The sequence below is a fragment of the Panthera uncia genome, chromosome B1, assembly GCF_023721935.1.
Source record: "Panthera uncia isolate 11264 chromosome B1, Puncia_PCG_1.0, whole genome shotgun sequence".
Classification (NCBI taxonomy): domain Eukaryota; kingdom Metazoa; phylum Chordata; class Mammalia; order Carnivora; family Felidae; genus Panthera; species Panthera uncia.
In genome coordinates, this window is record NC_064811.1 from 168,704,002 (window position 1) to 168,724,257 (window position 20,256).

The 20,256-nt window shown below is 45.6% G+C and overlaps 1 protein-coding gene across 3 annotated transcripts in view; it reads left to right on the forward strand.

Annotated features, from left to right (window-relative positions):
- The window catches only part of DOCK5 (dedicator of cytokinesis 5), a 195,985-nt gene that overhangs the window by 47,785 nt on the left and 127,944 nt on the right, over window positions 1–20,256 (forward strand). For all 3 annotated transcript variants that reach the window (XM_049631601.1, XM_049631600.1, XM_049631603.1), the window contains exons 3-5: window positions 11,944–11,984; window positions 16,688–16,743; window positions 18,965–19,061. In XM_049631601.1, the coding sequence (XP_049487558.1) occupies window positions 11,944–11,984; window positions 16,688–16,743; window positions 18,965–19,061 (194 nt within the window). The remainder of the gene's footprint in view (window positions 1–11,943; window positions 11,985–16,687; window positions 16,744–18,964; window positions 19,062–20,256) is intronic.

Sequence of the window (20,256 nt, forward strand, 5' to 3'; positions counted from 1 at the left end):
TAGTTCTTTCAATCCGGGGAGAGCAGAGTTACTGATGCTCGTTTAATAAATGTGAAAGTCAGGTTAAGAAGCTTGGAACTTTACACGGCTAGGAAGTGGTAAGCTGTGACTGTCACCCAGGCCCTGTGGATTCCAAGTAGAATGTTCTTTCTTCATTGCGAGGCCTTTGAGGAAATGACTCTTCTATTTTGGACGTGACATACAGTTTTTCGAAGAGGGTGAGGTTCTTTTTTGCTTTTTAAGTAGCTGGCAGACCAGCATACCACCACCCCAAATGTGTCTGCATTGGGGTGAGCTCTTTCTTTTTTTCTTAATTTAATTTTTATTTTATTATTATTTTTTCACGTTTATTTACTTTTGAGAGAGAGAGATTGACCTAGCATGAGTGGGGAAGGGGCAGAGACAGAAGGAGGCACAGAATCCCAAGCAGGCTCCAGGCTCCGAGCCGTCAGCACAGAGCCCGACGTGGGGCTCGAACCCACGAACCGTGAGATTATGACCTGAGCCGAAGTCAGATGCTTAACTGACTGAACCACCCAGGCGCCCCTGAACCCTTCCTGAACGTCCTCCCCTCCACAGCCCTGCCACACTTGTCTGCTGCTCTGGCCAGGTGGTCCCCTCCCTGCTCTCAAAGCCCAGAGTGTGTTTGGGCCCACTGCACCCCCAGTGCCCACATGTCTCAGCCGTTCCCCCCCCCCCCCCCCATCGCACCCCCCCCCCCGCTTTCAGGCGCTGGCTTTCTCTCCGCAGGCAGGCATGTCTATTCCAGGGGAGCATAGCACAGTCATCTCTGCCCAGAGACACGGGTTCCTGTCCCCTGCCCCCCCCCCCCCCCCTTCCCCGCGCCCCCCCCCCCCTACCACCCCCACCGCGCCGCCCCCCCCACCGCGCCGCCGGGGCGGCCCCCCCCGCCGGGGCCCCCCCCCCCCGCCGTCCACACACACGAGGTCAGAATTACGGAGGGGCTAGACTGCCATCACCGATAGTGTGTCCAACCCCCTCAGGTGTGGGGGCAAGAGAAGCAGAGCGGTCAGCCTGAAGCAGTCTCCCTCCCTGTATGTGTCTGCCACTGAACGGACGACTGGCGTCCCCGATGGCACCCTCCTGCTTGTGTTAGTAAAGAGGGCATCGGAATCGAACGCAGCGGTCGTTGGCTCGGACGCTCTCGGAAGGTTTCGTGTGGTTCCCGTTCGTGGCCTTGCCGCTGATCTTCCACTACCGAGACTCTCGGTGCCGTCAGCGCTGCTGGGCCCCCCCTCGATTTCTGCCACTGTCGATGTCATCACACCCCTGGCGGCACGTCCTGAGCTCTGTCTGGGTTCTCAAGGCGGAGCCCAGCGGTTCACTTGAAGAGTCTGTAAGTACAGCTCTGCCCTTTCGTTTTTAGGATGCATCGCGCTGAGGAACTGGGAGCAAGTTAGTGCTAAGTGTCCCAGACTGGTGGGGCTCTCTGGACGGCGCTGGGTCATTGGCGATGACCTTGCTGGGTCATCGGCAAGGGAGCATTGCCCCCTTCACACGACTCGTGCTCTAAGCTAAAACACCAGTGTTTCCGGTACTCCGCCCAGGAGGAGTTTCCTATCTTTCTGGGGCCTCCATTCTCCCCTGGGAGAGTAAGGCCGCGTTTATGCGTGCCCTTTACCTCGGTGGCCTCCTCAGTAGGCTCAGACGGTTACCTGAAAAGAGCAGCCTGCGCTGCGTTTCCAGAAATCCTCGGCAAACTGGCCACGCAAGCGTGCCTTCCCCTCACCCGTGTCTCTGTTCCACCAGCGACGAGATTAGAGAGCCTTTGAGAGCGGGGTTTGGGGTGCACAGTCTCCCAACCCCTCGGAGCCCCGTGGAGCCAGACATAGGTCTTTATGGAAATGGGCCTCCTTAAATACATCTTGCTGGATTCTCGTGGATTCCTCACTCCCAAACCTGCATCCCTCTCTCGTCCCTCTCGCAAATCGGCGCTGATGCTGATCCCGGCGCCGCGGTGAGTTGCGCCGCATCCCGTCTTTCAGCTTCCTTGAACTAGTTGGAGAAGCTAGAGACCCACATCACGGACGACGGCAGTTAGAGCCCCTGGCAAGACAGCTGACTGCTGGCCGCACTGCTTTGCCTGAAACAAGAAAGAAGGAAAGGCGACATCCAGGAAAGAGGGAGTTGGCAAACCAGAGCGACGATGTTGATCAGACTAGGGGAAATTGAATTCCCCTGGTGTCGCCGAGCTTCGGGGCGTCTGTGAAGCCAAGGGAGGTCTCCTCCTTTTGCGGTGGGCGTTTGGATACTCGTGTCTCCGTCGTGCCGGCTGTGGCTTGGGTCTGCCCCCACCCCCACCCTGGACCGGCCCCTCTGCCTGTCTCAGGAGGCGTTGGCTGGTTGAAAGAAGTCTCTGGCATTACTATCTCTAGTAGGCAACGAGGAGAAACTTGGGCATTTTTAGCTATGGACTCGGATTTTATGAGCTAACACACTGGGGGAAAAAAGTTGAATGTTTTTGTGGAAGGAAATTTAAGACACGAAAGCCTAATTACTTTCACAGCTGAAGAAACGGAGTCCCGCAGACCTGGTGAGCACAGAACCGGGCTTTTTCATTTCAGATGAGTCTTCATAAGGAGCCACGCCTCCTCTTTTCTGGACATTCTGGCCTCCAGGCTGGTGCTTAGGGTCTGCCCAGCTCTGGCCCGTTGGGCATGGGACCCCACGCCTTGCTCAGACCTCACTTTGGGGTCTGGTTTTAGAGGTGCAGATTTTATTGCATGGTTCTGGCCTTGCATTCATCTGTTCTGTCCATGACCACTGGCTCGCTCACAAGACCTTCTCTGATAAAGCCATTTAAGCGTTACGGATTGCCCGCGATGTGCCAGGTACCGCAAAGACGGGTCTCTTTCCTGTTCACTCAAGAAATAAAGTGAAAGACGGAAACCACATCTCTTTCTTTTCCACTGACTTGGCATGCTAGTGTGCATGGGTTTTCTACCGGTTGGATTCCATGGCCAGGCTTCCTTCCCGTGGGAGGCAGTGCCTTGAGCAAGCGTCCCGTTCATCCGCTGCATGGCCACGGAGGCAGTGATGACCCGGGCGGCAGGAGACCTGTGTTTGCATTCTCAGCTTAGATTCTAAGTCGCTGGTTGACTCTGTACAACCTTTCCCATTCCTTGCTTGTGTTTCCTCTTTTTTAAGTAAGGGTGTTAAATTTCAGGGGACTCTGAGTTCCTTTGGAGCTCAGACTTAACATCTATCTGTGTATCGTAAAGGCACAAAAGTGAGCGAAGATATTTCACTGGGAAGCCTGATTTGTCTCCCAAACAGGTATAACGGGCTTGAATCACCTTTGACTGCCTTTGCATCCTTTTCATTTCTGCCTTTGACCTCATTTCCAAAAGCACTGGTGAGCTGCCCATTGCCTTTGGGAAGCGCGCATCCTGCGGTTGGAGGCTCTGGCCGGCAGTGAGAGTGCTGCCTAGGAACCAGGATCCGACAGTGAGCTGTATCTGTCTGTCCTCTGAGGAGTTTGCACCCAGCTGTTCCAGCTCACCAGCTTCCCTGGAGGGACCTCAGCCATCTCTTTGAGGAGCATTGGCTCAGGGATGGGAGGGCAGGCTTTGGCCATGGAAACCAGCCAGCGAACCCGGACAGGTTTCCCTGGCCCACAGGGGATGGACCTTTGACCTTGGCCTGATTAACCGTGCCATATACCCAGCAAACTCCCAGACCCAGGGGACACTTAAAAAGAACAGGATTTATCACATGCTCTCCCTCTGGGGATCATCTCTGGCCCTTCCCCTCCCCCATGTCATGGTGCGTATAAACAAGGGCTCCCTGTCTGGTTTTTTGCCTTTAATTCCGGGGATCTCAACATTATCGCAACATCGTGAATGTACTTAGCGCCACTGAACCAAATACCTCAAAATGGCTAAAAGAGTAAATTTTATGTATATTTTACAGCACAAAAACTCTTTACTGTTCTTGGGGGGGGGGGGCGGTGGCTAATTCATTGTGGGATTGCAAAATGAGAGATTTTACAAAACTCCATGAGTTACACATCTAAATAATGCTTTTATGGTGCAGGAAGTCCTGAGTCCCCCTCAGCAATTGCCTTTGGAGTCTTCAGGACATTCATAATTCTCCCTCTGTGTGCCAGTGTCTTCCAGCCTTCCCATTAGAAGCCCTTTGTATTTAATGATTTGTTTATGGATCTATTTCCTTCCTCCTTGAAGACGTCTGGGCTGCTGGCATTCAGTGAGTGTTTTTTTTTTTCTTTTAAACGTTTATTTGTTATTAAGAGACAGAGAGACAGAGCATGAGCGGGGGAGGGACAGAGAGAGAGGGAGACACAGAATCGGAAGCAGGCTTCGGGGTCTGAGCTGTCAGCGCAGAGCGCGACGCGGGGCGCGAACTCACAGACCGCGAGACCATGGCCTGAGCCGAAGTCCCACGCTTAAGCAACTGAGCCACCCAGGAGCCCTCAGTATTTTTATGTATAATAAATGAATGGCCACGTTGGTGATGTAAATCCTTGGCTCCAGTCGCTCCTCCAAGAGAGTTTGGAACCACACTTTCTAAGGCAGCCCCACCCCCACTCATCACTCCCCAACATTACTCTCCTTCCTTAATACCATTTAGCCCCATGTGCAGTTACTTGGTTATTTGCTGGGGCTTATGGATACTTGTGTTTTTCTTCCCATCATAAAGCAAGACTCGGAAGGGCGGAGATGTCGTACGTCTCGCTCTCTTGGCATCTCTCTGTTGAATGAGCGAATGAATCTCCGATCTGTGGCTGAACTTTTGGAAATAGCAAAACTCGTTCAGATTCGCCTTGGAGCACAGAATGAGCAGTGAAGATCAATGATGTTTTAAGGAGGCACAGTTAAAATAAAAACGGTGGAAAAATGGTCCTGTGATTTTTTTCATACATGCCTCACTGCTTTCGGAGGCATTTTCGGACAAAAATATTCAGTAATGTTTGGGAGCAATGTCATTATCATGGAATTCTAGATCACCTTGAGGTGCTTACTTTGTTTTGGTTTGTTTCTTCCTATAAATTTTATTTATTTTGAGAGAAAGAGAGAGAGCTGGGGTGGGGCACAGAGAGAGGAAGAAAGAGAGAGTTCCAAGCAGGCTCCACACTGTCAGCACAGAGCCCAGTGCGGGACCTGAACTCATGAACTGTGAGATCATGACCTGAGCCCAAATCCAGAGTCAGACACTCAACTGACTGAGCCACCCAGGTGCCCCATTGAGGTGCTCACTTTGTAATAATGCTCATTTGATAGTGTAAAGTTTTGCATGGCTTTTAAAAATTGCAGTAAAATTCATATACAGTAAAATATACTCATCTTAGGTATTCAGTTCAATGAATCTTGATGAACGAATGCACTCCATGTACCTAATCCTCCCAGTCAAGATGTAGAACGTTTCCCTTGCCCCAAAGAGCACCCTGTTGCCTTCTTCCACACAATTCCCGCTCCAAAAAGCAACTGCCGCTCCAAAGTAGGTCACCATGTGTAAGTTTTCCGGCTCTTCAACTGTATATAAATGGGATTATGCGTGTCTTAGTATAACACTAATACAGTGTAATACTAGCTTGAGGAGTGGAATTTAGTGATCCGTCACTTACATATACTGATCTTGGATGAATACTTCCAAGTAGAGATACTGCTAGGTCATAGGTCATGTGTATGTTTAATCTGATGTGAAACTACCCGCAATGTGAGAGAATTCTAATTGCCCGTATCTGTACCAGCACCTGGTACAGTCTTTTTAACTTTAACCATCCTAGTGGGCGTAGAGTCATTTCTCATTTTTAAAAAATACGTCATTTGTACTGAGTTGAATTCATCCTGTTTGGAGTACAGATTTTTTTTTTTTTAATGTTTATTTATTTTTGAGACAGAGAGAGACAGAGCATGAACGGGGGAGGGGCAGAGAGAGAGGGAGACACAGAATCTGAAACAGGCTCCAGGCTCTGAGCTGTCAGCACAGAGCCCGACGCGGGGCTCGAACTCACGGACCGTGAGATCATGACCTGAGCCGAAGTCGGACGCTTCACCGACTGAGCCACCCAGGCGCCCCGAGTACAGATTTTGACAAATGCATGCACTCAGGAAATGCCACCACAAGACACAGAACAGTCCTATCTGCACCCCTCCCCCCGTCCCCCCAAATTCGCCAGCGTCCCTCTGTATCAACATGACCCTCAGCCTTGTTCTGTTTTCTTTCCCTATAATTTTGCCTTTGCCTGGTCCTGGCTGACCAGGGCTTATCAGCTTTACTCTTTACCCTTAATTTTCAATTTTATCCTTGTCAGCAATGCATATAATCTTAAAGGCCAGGCCGTTTCTAGCAAGTTTATAATGATACACAGCAGTCCCGTCACACCTCCTCTTGGTTTCTGGTTCTGCTTTCAACTCTTTCAGCCAGTTTTTGTAGTATATATGCTTTTTCATTTCCAAAGAACCATGCTTCTGTGACTTGATATTTCCATTTGCATTTTTGTTTCGTAACTGCTTCTTATGGAAGATAAGGATTTAACTCTCTTACACTCCCCACCAACCACCCATATACCTGTCTGTGCTGAATAGAGATCTCCCAGTATAAATGCGATATAATTTCTTTTAAAAAGTTATCATCTAGATGATAGGGTCTATGTAGGAGAAACAGCGGATGCTGTGGAATGTCCTTTGATTGCATATCCTGTCTTGAATAATGTTTCTCTAGAAGTGTCTTCTGTACGTGGTGCCCTGTGGACCTACTTCTTTTTCAGATCCAGACGTCCTGACAGAAGTAATTAGCTCCTCCTCGTATGTCCAGACAAATGAGATGATTCTGCAGCTCCACTCATTTTCCTGGATTTGCTTCTGCCTTCCTGCTTCATCCTGGACTGGTTGCTCTCCAGTCCAGTTCCATAGCTTCGTTTCTGAGCTCGCGATCATCTGTATCAGGGTTAGAAACGTAAGAGCTAGTAGGTATCAGCAGAGCTAGGGATAATGGGCGTGAGTGTATAAATACAGGTTAACACAGCCATTGATTTTGACCTCTCTACCTGTTTTTGAAGGCACGCGTACACATGGGCGCCTTCAGTTCCAGTCCGGCATCTCAGAGTTCATTCTAGTTTTTTCCCTTTCGTGTAACTCCCTTCCATGAGAGTAAGAGACCTGGCTTCCAGTATTAATATTCCAGTAAATTATTATAGTTACCGATTTCATCAGTTCCGCGGTATGGAAATAATCTGTCTCGATTACCACACCTTCTCCCGCACAGACATTCTCCTCAGCCTATCCTCTCTCTGATAACTCGTATCATTTCACCATTCCCCATCCCCACGGCCTGGGCATGGACGCCCTTCTCTTCACCTTCTTGCAGATCCCCCAGTCCCCATGGATGCGTACTTTGTTCTGCCTGGGGTCTGACATGCCCTGCCAGTCTGGTCCCTGTGTGGATGGCCTCCCCCACCCCCCTTGCAAATGCCTAAATTGCCCTGTCCTACGAAATGGCTCAGGGTTTACTTGTTCAGGAAGGGAAGCAGAGGGGCCAAGATACATGTCCTGAATCTGCCTCCCATTCCCCAGTGCTTTCCTCCTTTCAATCTCCCTATCCCGAAGAATTAATTGTAGCCACTCCGTTGCTTAAACCCAGCATTTGAATGCCCGTGAATATTTGCCTTTCAACCCTTGGGTCATGGCTGTTCCCAGCGAAATCATGAGCAACGCCTGTTGATTCAAAATGGGTCCAGCATCTTTTCATCTCTCCCCATTTTCACTTTACCTACTAGTCTCCTCCCTGATGTTCCTCTTTCCACTATGTCTCACCTCCCACAGTCCATTCTTATGTAAGAGCCAACATAATGTTTTAAAAGCATAAGGCATGATGATGTCATTTAGAACCTTCCGATGGCTTCCCATTGTGCTTAGAAAACAAATGAAGTTCCCCCATGGCGTGTGATAGTTCTGACAATCGATCCTGGCTGCCCATCAGCATCACCCGAGGATCTTTTTAGAAGCGCTCGGCTTGGGTCCCACCTGCGTCCAATTAAATCAGAATATTTGGGATGTGGTTCAGGCATTGGCATTTTAAAAACTTCTCTGGTAAACCTAATGGGCAGCCAGGGTTGAGAATCATGCCTCCCTCGGACTACCTTCTAATTGCCTTCTCCCATTTTATGACTGGTTCCATTCCGATTCTCTCAAGGAAAGCTTGATCACCTTATCTAAAGTAATGTACCATGTTACTAGTCATCCCACCATGTTCCTCTCCTTGAACGCTTATCAGTACTGCCATTATATGAGGTCATCTTATTTCTGTATTTTTACTTTTTTTTTTTTTACTTTTTTTTTTAATGTTTATTTATTTTTGAGACAGAGGGAGACAGAGCATGAACGAGGGAGGGTCAGAGAGAGAGGGAGACACAGAATCCGAAACAGGCTCCAGGCTCTGAGCTGTCAGCACAGAGCCCGACGTGGGGCTCGAACTCACGGACCGCGAGATCATGACCTGAGCTGAAGTCAGTCGCTCAACCGACTGAGCCACCCAGGCGCCCCTGTATTTTTACTTTTTGTATCAGCGTAGATGATGTATACATCTACGGGATAAAAGAAGCAACTTTGCCCGTGGAATTAGGAACTCACAGGCGTGTTCGTTTCGGAGGGGACGGATTTTTATCCTGGATTGGGGCAGTCCCAGGAAAACAGAAATGACCGGGTGCCCGAATGGAAGAACCACGCTTTGCCTGGAATCGCTTTTGATGTTCACCATGGTTGTCAGAAGCTCTCCCCCCACCCCCCCCGCCCCGCCCTGCTTTTGTTTTCTTGAGGTGTGATTGAAGCACAACATTTTTTTCCAGGTGTACAACATAACGATTCCATATCTGTGTTTATTGCAAACTGTTCATCACAGTAAGTGTTGTTAACATCCATTAGCATAGTAGTTGCGAAACCCTTTTCCCTTGTGATGAGAAGCTTCAAGACTTACTCTCTCAGCAAGTTTCAAATACTCAACACAGTATCATTAACGACGGTTGCCCTGCTGCACATGACATCCCCGTGACTTCATTATTTTATAACTAGAAGTTTGTACCTTTTGACTCCCTTCACGCATTTCGCCCTCCCGTCCACCCCCGGCGTCCGGGCAACCACCAATCTGTTCTGTGTATTCAGGGAGAGAGAGGGAGGGAGACATAGAAACCGAAGCAGGCTCCAGGCTCCGAGCTGTCAACACAGAGCCCGATGCGGGTCTTGAACTCACAAACCGCGAGATCATGACCTGAGCTGAAGTCAGACGCTGAACTGAATGAGCCACCCAGGCGCCCCAATAATGTCCGGATTTTAGGGGCGCCTGGGTGGCTCAGTTGGTTAGGCGACCAACTTCAGCTCAGGTTATGTCCTCGCGGTTTGTGGGTTCCAGCCCCGCTTCTGGCTCTGTGCTGACAGCTCGGAGCCTGGAGCCTGCTCGGGTTCTGTGTCTCCCCCTCTCTCTACCCCTCCCCTGCTCATGCTCTGTGTCTCTCTATCTCTCAATAATAAATGTCAAAAAAAAAAAAAAAGTAATTTTTTGTTTAAAAGTAATTTTAATGTTTATTTATTTTTGAGACAGAGAGAGACAGAGCATGAATGGGGGAGGGGCAGAGAGAGCGGGAGACAGAATCGGAAGCAGGCTCCAGGCTCAGAGCCATCAGCCCAGAGCCCGACGCGGGGCTCGAACTCACGGACCGCGAGATCATGACCTGAGCTGAAGTCAGACGCTTAACCGACTGAGCCACCCAGGCGCCCCTTAAAAAGTAATTTTAAAAAGCATCCGAGATTCTCACCAGTTTACTCCTGAATCATAACTGCTCGTTTGATGTAGCCTTCGCTGTCTCTTTGCATTGCGATGCATTTGGAAGCCTAAAAGCACACCATATTTACCTATGCTTCTCTTGTCTTAAATATTGGGATCAGTTGGAAAACGGTGTTCTTGCTTATTTATATCCCTTGCAGGTATTAGCAGGTGAACTTACGGAGTCCTGACAGTAACATGAAAACTGCAGAGAGAGGGTACTGTGCCGCCGCCTAATACCAAGCAAAATGAACGTGCTACAAATTCAGTGTGATAATTTCGGGCCTTTAGTTGGGGGCTGGACGCAAACCACAATTCTAGAGAAGATTTAGGAGGTTTAAAAAAAAAAAAAAAAGCTTTCAAAAATGACGGGTTTAGAAAGCATAATTCTGTGATGAATGGCTGCACAAAAATACTGTTTACAGAAGTACAGAGAAATTCCTCTCTGACAGTGGAGCAAAGTCCAAACGGTTCCATCTCGGTTTGGTAGGACACAGGGCTACGAAAAGTGCTTGGAAGAGACTATTGTTTCTCAGCTTGCCTGCCCCTCCCCCACGCCAGGATGAGGCTGAAGCCATTGATTGAGGCGAAGGCATTGTCCTGTGGCAGGAAAACCAGCCAGTGATGTCTGGCTTGGTGTTCTAGCAGCTGGCTCTCTTGTGCCCTTTGGCATCCTAAATTGGGAGCAGGGTTTCCTGTTCAGATATCTTTTTCCCCACCTTGGGCCTTGATACGAACCTGGAACGCTTTCACAACATAGGACCCTATTCTTTCCCATAAAAAAATATAGCCAAATCCTTTTAAAGGTTTGAATGCTGACAGCTTAGAAACTTGTGAAAATGTCGTTAAGCCTGTGCTCAAATTCAGCTTTCTTCTTGCAATACACCCGGAACAGATTGTGCGTCTGTTTTCTGGGCGATTTCGCATGGAACAAATTACAAGAGGGTTCTAGAACCCTGTTGGCAGATGCCTGACGCTTTAAGTACGGTTTGCATCTACTGGCCGTATGTATATGGCTGCTTTACACATATATTCCACTTCCAGCCGGGGTTACTTAGGCAAGATGACCAGCTTGATGCCTGATGGACGTGGGGAATGAGGAAAATCATTACAGTAAATTACCTCTACTAGGTGTCCAATAAATATTTAATGTAAGTTATCTGTTGATGGACAGATTAAATTGTGTATTCCCTCTACCAGATAGAGGGTAGAGAAGCATCCATTGGTGTATGTGTATTTATTGAAATTTGTATAAAGAAGTGAAAGCCTTTATTCAAAGCCTCATCAAGCAAACAATTGTTTTTTTCTATTGTTGGGGGTGTATATAGCATTGCCAAGAATTGTTTAAAACATTGTTTTACTATTTGTTTGTTTCAACTTTTTTAGGTGCAAATGTTTGTGTATGTGAGATGTGCTATTGCCATTTAAAATTGTTGTAGAGGGGCGCCTGGGTGGCTCAGTCGGTTGAGCGTCCGACTTCGGCTCAGGTCATGATCTCACGGTCCGTGAGTTCGAGCCCCGCGTCGGGCTCCGTGCTGATGGCTCGGAGCCTGGAGCCTGCTTCGGATTCTGTGTCTCCCTCTCTCTCTGCCCCTCCCCCACTCATGCTCTGTCTCTCTCTGTCTCATAAATGAATAAACATTAAAAAAATTTTTTTTAATTGTTGTAGAATAGTGGTTCTTCACCTGAGAATTTAGATAAGAGAAAGACTATATAAATGATTAAAATATTTACTTTATTTAGTAGTGTAGGGTGACTTTTGAATTTATACATATCGATGAAAGTCTTATTCATTCATGCAAAAACAATGAATGGCTAAGGTATTAAGATATTATGAGGTTGACCTGCCTTCCGTCTTGTTTTGTTGTTGTTGTTGTTGTTGTTCTATCCTTTCTCTAAAGGAGCGGAGATGAGTCATGATTCTATTTGAATTCTAAATCCTTTACCTATGGAGAAAATAAAGCTCTCCTATAGATCTAAATTTTGACCGTGTAATAAACCCAAACTGCACATATTCTAAATAGTCTGCTAATTGCCCCCTGGATTCCAGGCCAATGTTCTGATAGAATGGGAGGATGTATATTGCTGATATCTTTATATTATCTCAGATAACTTAAAAGACTATGTTTTCTTATGCCCTGACAGGTTGGTACAGAGGATATACCCTCCAAAATAAATCGAAAAAGGTATGGTGTATCAATCCATTTTTAATTTGAATCTGTCTGCTAGTTTTGTGTTACTCATTTTCTGCTCATTGCTGTCTCTAGACCTAGTTTGTGTTCTCTGTGATGGTTCTTCTTTAGACCTGAAAACACATTCTCTGACCTCAGTGTTTATGTAAAATGGTGCAAGTCCCATTGGCCGTATTCCTACCTGCCACCTCAAGGATAGAGGCCAGAGGTGAATTCATACACTGTGTCGGGCATTTTGCTTTCTGTCCCTCAAGCTAAAAAGGGTGGTGATACAGTGATATTGTTATTGTTGGCTGTCTCTTTCAGGGGGACCCGTGCTTCTTCTTAATCCTTGGGCTGCAATGCTTACATCCCAGAACCAAAGCATCCCCCCATTTCTGCTTGATTCTATCCTTTATCACAAAATGGATAAGCCAGCGTCGTCGCTTCGAAACCGGGAACCTCCCAACCCCAGTAATACGTCATGAAATCAACTTAGTGGGTTATTAACCATCATTTTCCAAAAACCAAAACTCTGAAAAGTAGAAAAGAAAATGGAACACTGTGACAAATCCTGTTTCATGCAACTTTTGTTTGCGGCTCATACGTTTATGTATCTTCTGTATTTTAAATTATATTTTATGTATAGTTAAGTACCGGGTTGCCATGAGAATGTATCTCATCATGGGCAGAGAGTTTGAAAAATACTGACCCTAGCAGGTTCCTGTACCCAGTGCCAAAACTACTCATCAGCAAGCTAAAGAAAATCTATTAGTTATGTTAATACCCCCCTCAGTTAATTTTAGGTCTGGTCAGTGCTTTTCCTTTGACGCAGCACCCTCTGGAAAATATGGAGTCAGCACTTTGTTTTGAAAGAGCAGAGTTGATGGGGCCATAGTATTTCCCAGTTAGTTCACATGCAAAATAGCTCATTAGGAAAGGGGTAAGAGAACATTTCAGATTTTATCATGGAAGTGAACAAAACAAAACAAAACAACAACAACCCAAAACCCACAGTTCTTATTTTTCAAACACAGCATGAGATACAAGTAATCTGGGCACATAACTCTCAAGAGAGCTCAGCGCGTAGAGAAGCCCCTTTCTACGAAGTGTAGGTCATTAGGAACCACTGTTTTGGTCAGGCTTTTTGTATATTTGGCTTTTATGTCATACGCAGTATTTTCACACACACACACACACACACACGCATTTTGTTAACTTTGACAGTTTCATAATCTTCCAAAATAAAGGAGTATTTGCTCATAACACGAGTATCAACTCCCACAATTTTGGTTCTTTTTATCCCGCCCCAAATCCTGATGCTGAATTTTTCTGCCCATAGTTTGATTCTTGTGCCACATGTTTTCATTTCCAGCTTAACTATTTTCATTTAATCTCTTGCTGACTTTAATTTCTCCAGACCTTCAAATAGGGATGTACGACAGGGATGTTCTTGTGTGAATGAAAGCATCATAAGACTAAATCCAAGACCTTCCGTCCTTTTAGGATCTTTGTACTCAGTTTATAGACACTCCTGCCGCTTGGTATGGGGTCAGCCCTATCAGTGTTTATTTTATTCACAATTAGAGAAACGATAGTTATTTCAAAACATGATTGGAGTTAACAGTTTTAAAGTTCTGAGTTTATTAAAGAGCAAGAATATTTATGCCACTTAACCCCCAATCTTCAAAAAAAAAAAATGCTAACTTAAAAAAAAATGAACCAAAACCCATTCTCAGGTAAGGTCATATGAACTTAAAGAACAAACACAATTCTTGATTTTTAACTGGTGATTGTGAATCATGTTGAAACAAGCTCCCAGACCACACTCTCGCCTTTCAGAGAGTTACAGAATGTGAGGATCCTTTTTGCGCATAGACGACCGCGGTTTCTAAGGCATCCTGTGATGTCCTAATAGATCAAAATCCATCTTAACTAGTGCCCTTGTTGTCGTCTTTGAAGAGTGAATGGAGTGCTTTGCTAGGATCTAATGACAAGTTCCGGGTGTGTTTTTCAATTTTTTTTTTGTCTTCATTTTCTTAAAATCCTTAAACTTTAAATCTCAGCCTTATGAAGAATGATTTCAGGAAGAGCTTCTTTTAAGTCGGTGATAATTCAACGTTGCATTTCAATGAAATGGGAGGACAAACAAGGACCTGGCATTTACTTGTTGATTTTTAAGTTGAAGTATCTTCTTGGTGGAGAACTCCAGGAAGAATCTAGGGAATTCAGATAGTCATCATGAATTATGTTGAGCTTTTGACTCCCTTTCATTAAGAGATCCAGCCTATTTGAAACGCCCTTCTAATGCTGTTTTCCTGCCTTTGACGGTCTTTAGAGGAGGAACTCTTTGAAAGGCCTATTATTTTAATGGAAATTTTGGGTGTCATTTATCAGCCAACCTAGCCATTTAGAGCAGAGATAAAATGAGCTTGTGGTTTTACAAATTGAAGAAGCCAAGAGCTTTGCAGAAACTGATTATTGATCCCCGCATGATTGTGGAAGTGTGGATAAGGGCAATATCTAGAAAGTCATTAGTTTATTTTTTTTACTGAAGTGAGTTAAGTTGCATTGAGAAAGGAAAGTCAAAAATGAGATAGGCTTTAAATCAGTAACCTATCCCCCAAGTTTATCCTGCCTTTTTTTTTTTTAAGTTTATTTATTTTGAGAGAGAGAGAGAGAGAGAAAGCGGGGAGGGAAAGAAAGGGAGAGAAGGAATCCCAAGAAGGCTCCGAGCTGTCAGCGAGGAGCCCAACGTGGGGCTCAAACTCATGAACCATGAGATCATAACTTGAGCTGAAATCAAGAGTAGGACGCTTGGCTGACTGAGCCGCATAGGGGCCCCATCCTGCCTTTGTGTGTATCAGATGGGCATAGGAAAAGTTCTACAAGGCTCAGATTTACCAGAGCAATTAAATGGCTGTAGGTGGGCATGTGCTCTCATGGAGGGAGGATGCCTACAGAGAACAGAGTGGTAATGCAACGAAATAAATATTCTGTTAACAGGAAAACCATCAGGTCTGTAAATTTAGCATAAATTATCTGCTGGTAGTCTGCTTAGATGTTACAAAATAAGTCATTGTTTTTATTTCACATGCTTCTGTCTTTGATTTGGACTTCTCCCAGTTATTGGGAGGAGACCAGTCATCAGATTACGAATGCCCAAAATTTTAGCTGGTCCGTTACCCTTCTTGATGAGAAAAATCTGCTGTGAGGATATTCCTTGGGATTAGCAGTGTTACATCGCATTTTAACCTACAAATATGGCTCCACATAACTATTGGTTTAAGTGATTCATCACTTGCTAACTTCCCACTCCCCGTTTTTGTTTGTTTTTAACCATTTGATCGGTTTCCCAACATGACTTTGAGTCTTTCCTCTGTAATGAAAGAGGTCAGTGTCCCCTTGCTCCTGTGTGTGTTCTGGGGCTGCTCAATAACAGACTGGCATGGTACTTTATTACTTAGACACCCTATGCCTATCCCTTCCTCAAAGTGAGGAGGGGAAGGTAATGTACTTGTTTTGGGGTTCTTCCTGCCTGGCAGGAAAGGATGGCCATTTTGCCTTTGACTCAAGCAGTGGCAGGATCTCTCCTGCCATCACCACTTGTGGGAGCAGCTCCATCTCAGATTTTCTTGCTGTTTCCTGTTTTATTGACAAAGGGCTAAAATGGAGAAAGAAGAGCATTATTCAGGCAAACATAGCACACGAAACCGGACACCACACTGACCCCAGTGGTCGGTCACTGAGTGCATTAAGGATCCCTGGGTACATACACATCTTTGACCCGGTCCCCCAGGTAGGAGGATATTCCTCTCCCACCTTTGCGGTCAGCCACTCCCGACACAGAATGTCTACAGGGTCGCACTGACCTTTGCAGGTGCTGGGCTGGGAGCAGTTGGGCCAGTGGTGCCCATTAAATGTGCTCTTTTCCTACTTCTACTGGTCTGGCATGCACACTGCCCTTAAAACAAAGAGCAGCAATGCCTTTTCCAGATGGCAGTTTCGCCATTTCTTGATGAATGTATCACCCAGTTAAACAATAGAAGCCGTTGGCATTTAGGAAAACTCAGATCCATGACCTGCTTTCTGGTGGTTAGATCTGATCTTCGCTTCTTCAGTTTCTACTGATTGGTTTCCAGTCTTTCTCTTGGGTCCTTCTGGGCCTTGGTTCTCCCATGGGCAATGTCACAATAGCGATGGAGAATCGCCTCTTAGGAATATAGAATGGAGAGCCATTTGAGACTGGATAATTAGAACTAATTGATTTGGGGCACATTTGGTTTAAGTAAAAGTGCTGACAGGGATTGTTTTAGAAAATCACTGTAATTTTATGGGCCACTAAGTACATAGCCCTCCATGTCACTAATTATGTGAAACCATTTAAAGGGAAGCATTTCATGGTACGATCTGGAGGGTTTTAGGATCTCACTGTGAAAGTCCTTGACATTACTGCGGCCCTGAGCTGACCCGGACATGTTTGCCTGTCCACTTGGGAAGCATCTCTCCTAGGCTCTGGGAACCCAGCTCTTAATTTCTGTCTTTTCAGCCATGCTTTCGTTTAGGTGTCAGTCAGGATGGTCGGCCCCCGCAAGCCTGGCCGCAAACTCTAGCCACTGTCCAGGCATCCTGTTTCTTCCTCATCCATTCCTGATGCCCTCTGTGCTCTTTACGCTGAGATTCGTATAACCGCGTAACCAAAGTTCTTCTCTCTGTAGGGGATTTTCCCTGAAACGTATATCCATTTGAAGGAGGCAACTGTGGAAGACCGAGGGTAAGTTCCAATTCCAGGAAGACTCCTAGAAGTTGGTGAAGATGTCAAATTATCATTAAAGAGTTTCTTTTGCGCAGGATTTCTCTCTTATATGAGAGGGAAGTGAATAAAAACCTTTTCCTGACGTGGTTCTTTCTGTTACAATTGTTCCTCCCTGGCATCCTTCCCTAGAATCCTAAAGACGGACAATGAATGAATGAAGGGCCCTTACCTTCCTTTTGTGCTGTCTGCTCACTGAGTGTTTGTGTGCTCATGTGTGCACATACGTGAAGCTTTGGCACTCTTTTGCTGGTAAGATCTGAGAGCCCCCAATTTGTCACCCTTGGGACAGAGATGGGCAAGCTGCATCCCTACAGTAACCAACACTAAAGCTTAGACAAGTCAGGTAGCCTCACTGCACCTTGGACTTTTCCAGTGCAAATTGGGGGCGATAAATCTGGCCCTACGTTGGTTGAGCTTAATGTAAAATTATGAAACAACGTGTCTGAACGTGGCCTGCAGGTAATATCCATCAAGTTTTGGATGTTCTTATTTTTCATCCACCCTGCCGTGTGTCCTGGAAAGTACTTCCTCTGTGGCCACTAAGAGGAGTAAGACGCTCGGCCTGAAGTGGAAGAGAGAGACACGGTGTGGTTGGTCAGCCCAGGGGCCGGAGAGTTAAGGAGGGAAGGAGAGCCTGACATCCCAGGGCTCATAGAGAGTGGAACGGATCAGAGTCACGCAGGCTCAAGGCATCAAAGGACAGTCTCGGTCGTAAGTTCCGCCCGTGTTTTATAGACGAGAGGTGGAGACATGCCCCAGTTCACATGGCTACTTTTCAGTAGCAGAACCAAGGCTGAAAACCAGGTGTCCTGCCCTTCCGGAGAAGCTTCCTTCTAGTGGGCCATCCCTGGGGAGGCCTCCATTGTCACGCTGGCGAAAGGGCACGCAGGGAGGCATGATCCCGTTAACTAGGGCTGACAGGTAAAAATGCAGGGTGCCTAGGTGAAAATCAGATAACACCAAGTACTTGTTTACAGTAAATATGATCACACTTATATTAAAAAAATTAGAGCATATTATATATATTATGTATTGTATATACAACATATATAATATATGGTCTATAATATAATATATAATATAACATGATATATAATAATATATTAATATTAATAAATATCAATATATAATATATATAATATATAAAACATAATTATATATACTATATATGAATATTATAATTATATATAATATATCATATAACATATATATAACTAATATATATCATTTAACTTATATATATAACATCATATAACATATCATATAACATATATATAAATTATATATAATATATATCATATAACTTATATAACTTATATAGATGATATATATCATATAGCTTATATATAGTAAATATAATTGTATAATTATATGTTATATATATTATATGTCTTATATATATTACATATATAATATAATACAGATTATAGATTATAGGTTATTTTAATCTGTCTGAAATCCAAACTTAACCGGGTGTCTTGTAGTCTTAATTAAGTCCGACAATCCTACCACTATTTGCCATTTGTTCACTTGCCCTTACTCTCCTTTTCTCCTTTTGCTCATCATAAAAATAGCAGAGGATTGATGTGAATAGATACGGGGCCCGCTTTGTTGTAAGTCTCCTGTGAGCGAGTGAGGAGTTTGGTTTGTATGCGTTTTCAGTGCAGCGAGGCAGCAGATAAGAATACTGAGCATCACTTCATAAGAGAGCACTGCCTCGGTCCCTAGCAGCAGGTCCTGGTTGAGGTTACAAGCCCCATGACCCCTGTGCCATGAACACTTCACCCTCTCTCCCTAATGAAACGGTTGCTTGGCAGAACAAGCTAAAATACTGGCTTTGGGGCTTCCATCCCTAGGAATCACCGAAGCCAGCAGTGGCTGATAACCATTGCTCCTGTAACGATCCGAAATGGGGCAGTCCAGGCTGGGCCATGGGTCCATCTCATTGCAGAAATGATTCCTTTTGAGAGCTGTAGTGGTAAGGTCCCTCTCTTTCCCTCAGATGCCTAGGGGTAATAAAGTCTTCCAAACAAATTTCCCCACAACGGGTGAGTTTTGTCTTGCCTCCAGCCTAACCAGCCCCACTCCCGTCTTTGAACTGTGGGGAATATGACCTCTGTCAAGAAAAGCAGGGATGATCGACCCAGTGTAACACGAGCCTCTGTCTGGTTCTCTTTAGGCAGCACGAGACCGTGATCCCTGGTGAGCTCCCACTGGTGCAGGAGCTCACGTCGACCCTGCGAGAATGGGCTGTCATCTGGCGCAAGCTCTACGTGGTGAGCTTTCCCCGGGTCTTGAAGCTGGTGGCGTTATTTTCTGGTCCTGTCTGTTCTGCTGCAAGGTGTCAGCTGCATGGAGTAGGGTGCAACCATTGTGTGTTCCTTTGTATGGAACCCCCCGTACCTCAGCCAGAAGCCAGAGGGTGGGGAACACACTGATGGAGTCCATAAAAAGAGAGTGAGAGAGTGAGAGCATGAGCGGGGGAGAAGGGCAGAGAGGAGGAGAAAGATAGAGAGAGAGGGAGAGAGAAAATCTCAAGCAGGCTCCGCACTGAGAGTGGAGGGCTCTATCCCATGACCCTGGAATCATGACCTGAGCCAAATCAAGACTTAGGCTCAACCGACCAAGCCCCCCAAGTGCCCTGTCTTTTTTATTATATGCTAGTGTGTGTAAAGTGTATCTAACTTTGGTTTTGATTTGGTGGCTGATGACAGTGAGCATCTTTTCATGTGCCTTTTGGTCATTTGGATATCTTCTTTGTAGGAATGTTCGTTCACGTATTTTGCCCATCTTAAAATTGTGATATTTGCCTTTTTATGATTGACTTATAAGGACATTTTGTCTCTTGTCAGAGATATGATTTGAAAACTCACTCTGTGGGTTGTTTTTTCCCTTTCTTGATGGTACTCTTCGACGCACGAAACTTGTTAATTTTGAAGAAGTCTGATTTTCCTATTTTTTGGTTCTGTTGTTTGTGCTTTTGGTATCCTAAGAACCATAGGGTGTTATAAATACAGGATCTTGTTTGCTTCTTTTCCCAAAATTTATGCCTTTTATTTCTTTTTCTTGGTCTTTTGCACTGGCTGGAACCTCTCCTACAATGCTGAATAAAATTGGTGAGAGAAGAAGAAAAAGGTCCGTGTAATAGACCATACAGTGGTTGATAACCATCATATTCTCATTGTCCTGGGGTAGAGTCATTGATGACACGAGATGGTGGAAGGAACAGTAGAAACGCTCTTAGCCTTTTGATGTGTAACCCAGTGGATAGGAATTTGTCAGTGTTTCACCGCCCAGCCGCGTGAGGACTCCCGTAAGGGTGGCACACGGCAGCCAGCGTACCTTACCGACCCCGCAAGTTAAGTGGTATTAAGTCACAGTCTTAAGTCTTCTCTTTGAGGCCAACTCGAAGGACTATTTCTCCTGACAGTGGTTTGACCTCATAGTGCTAGTAAGATACACTAGTTCAAT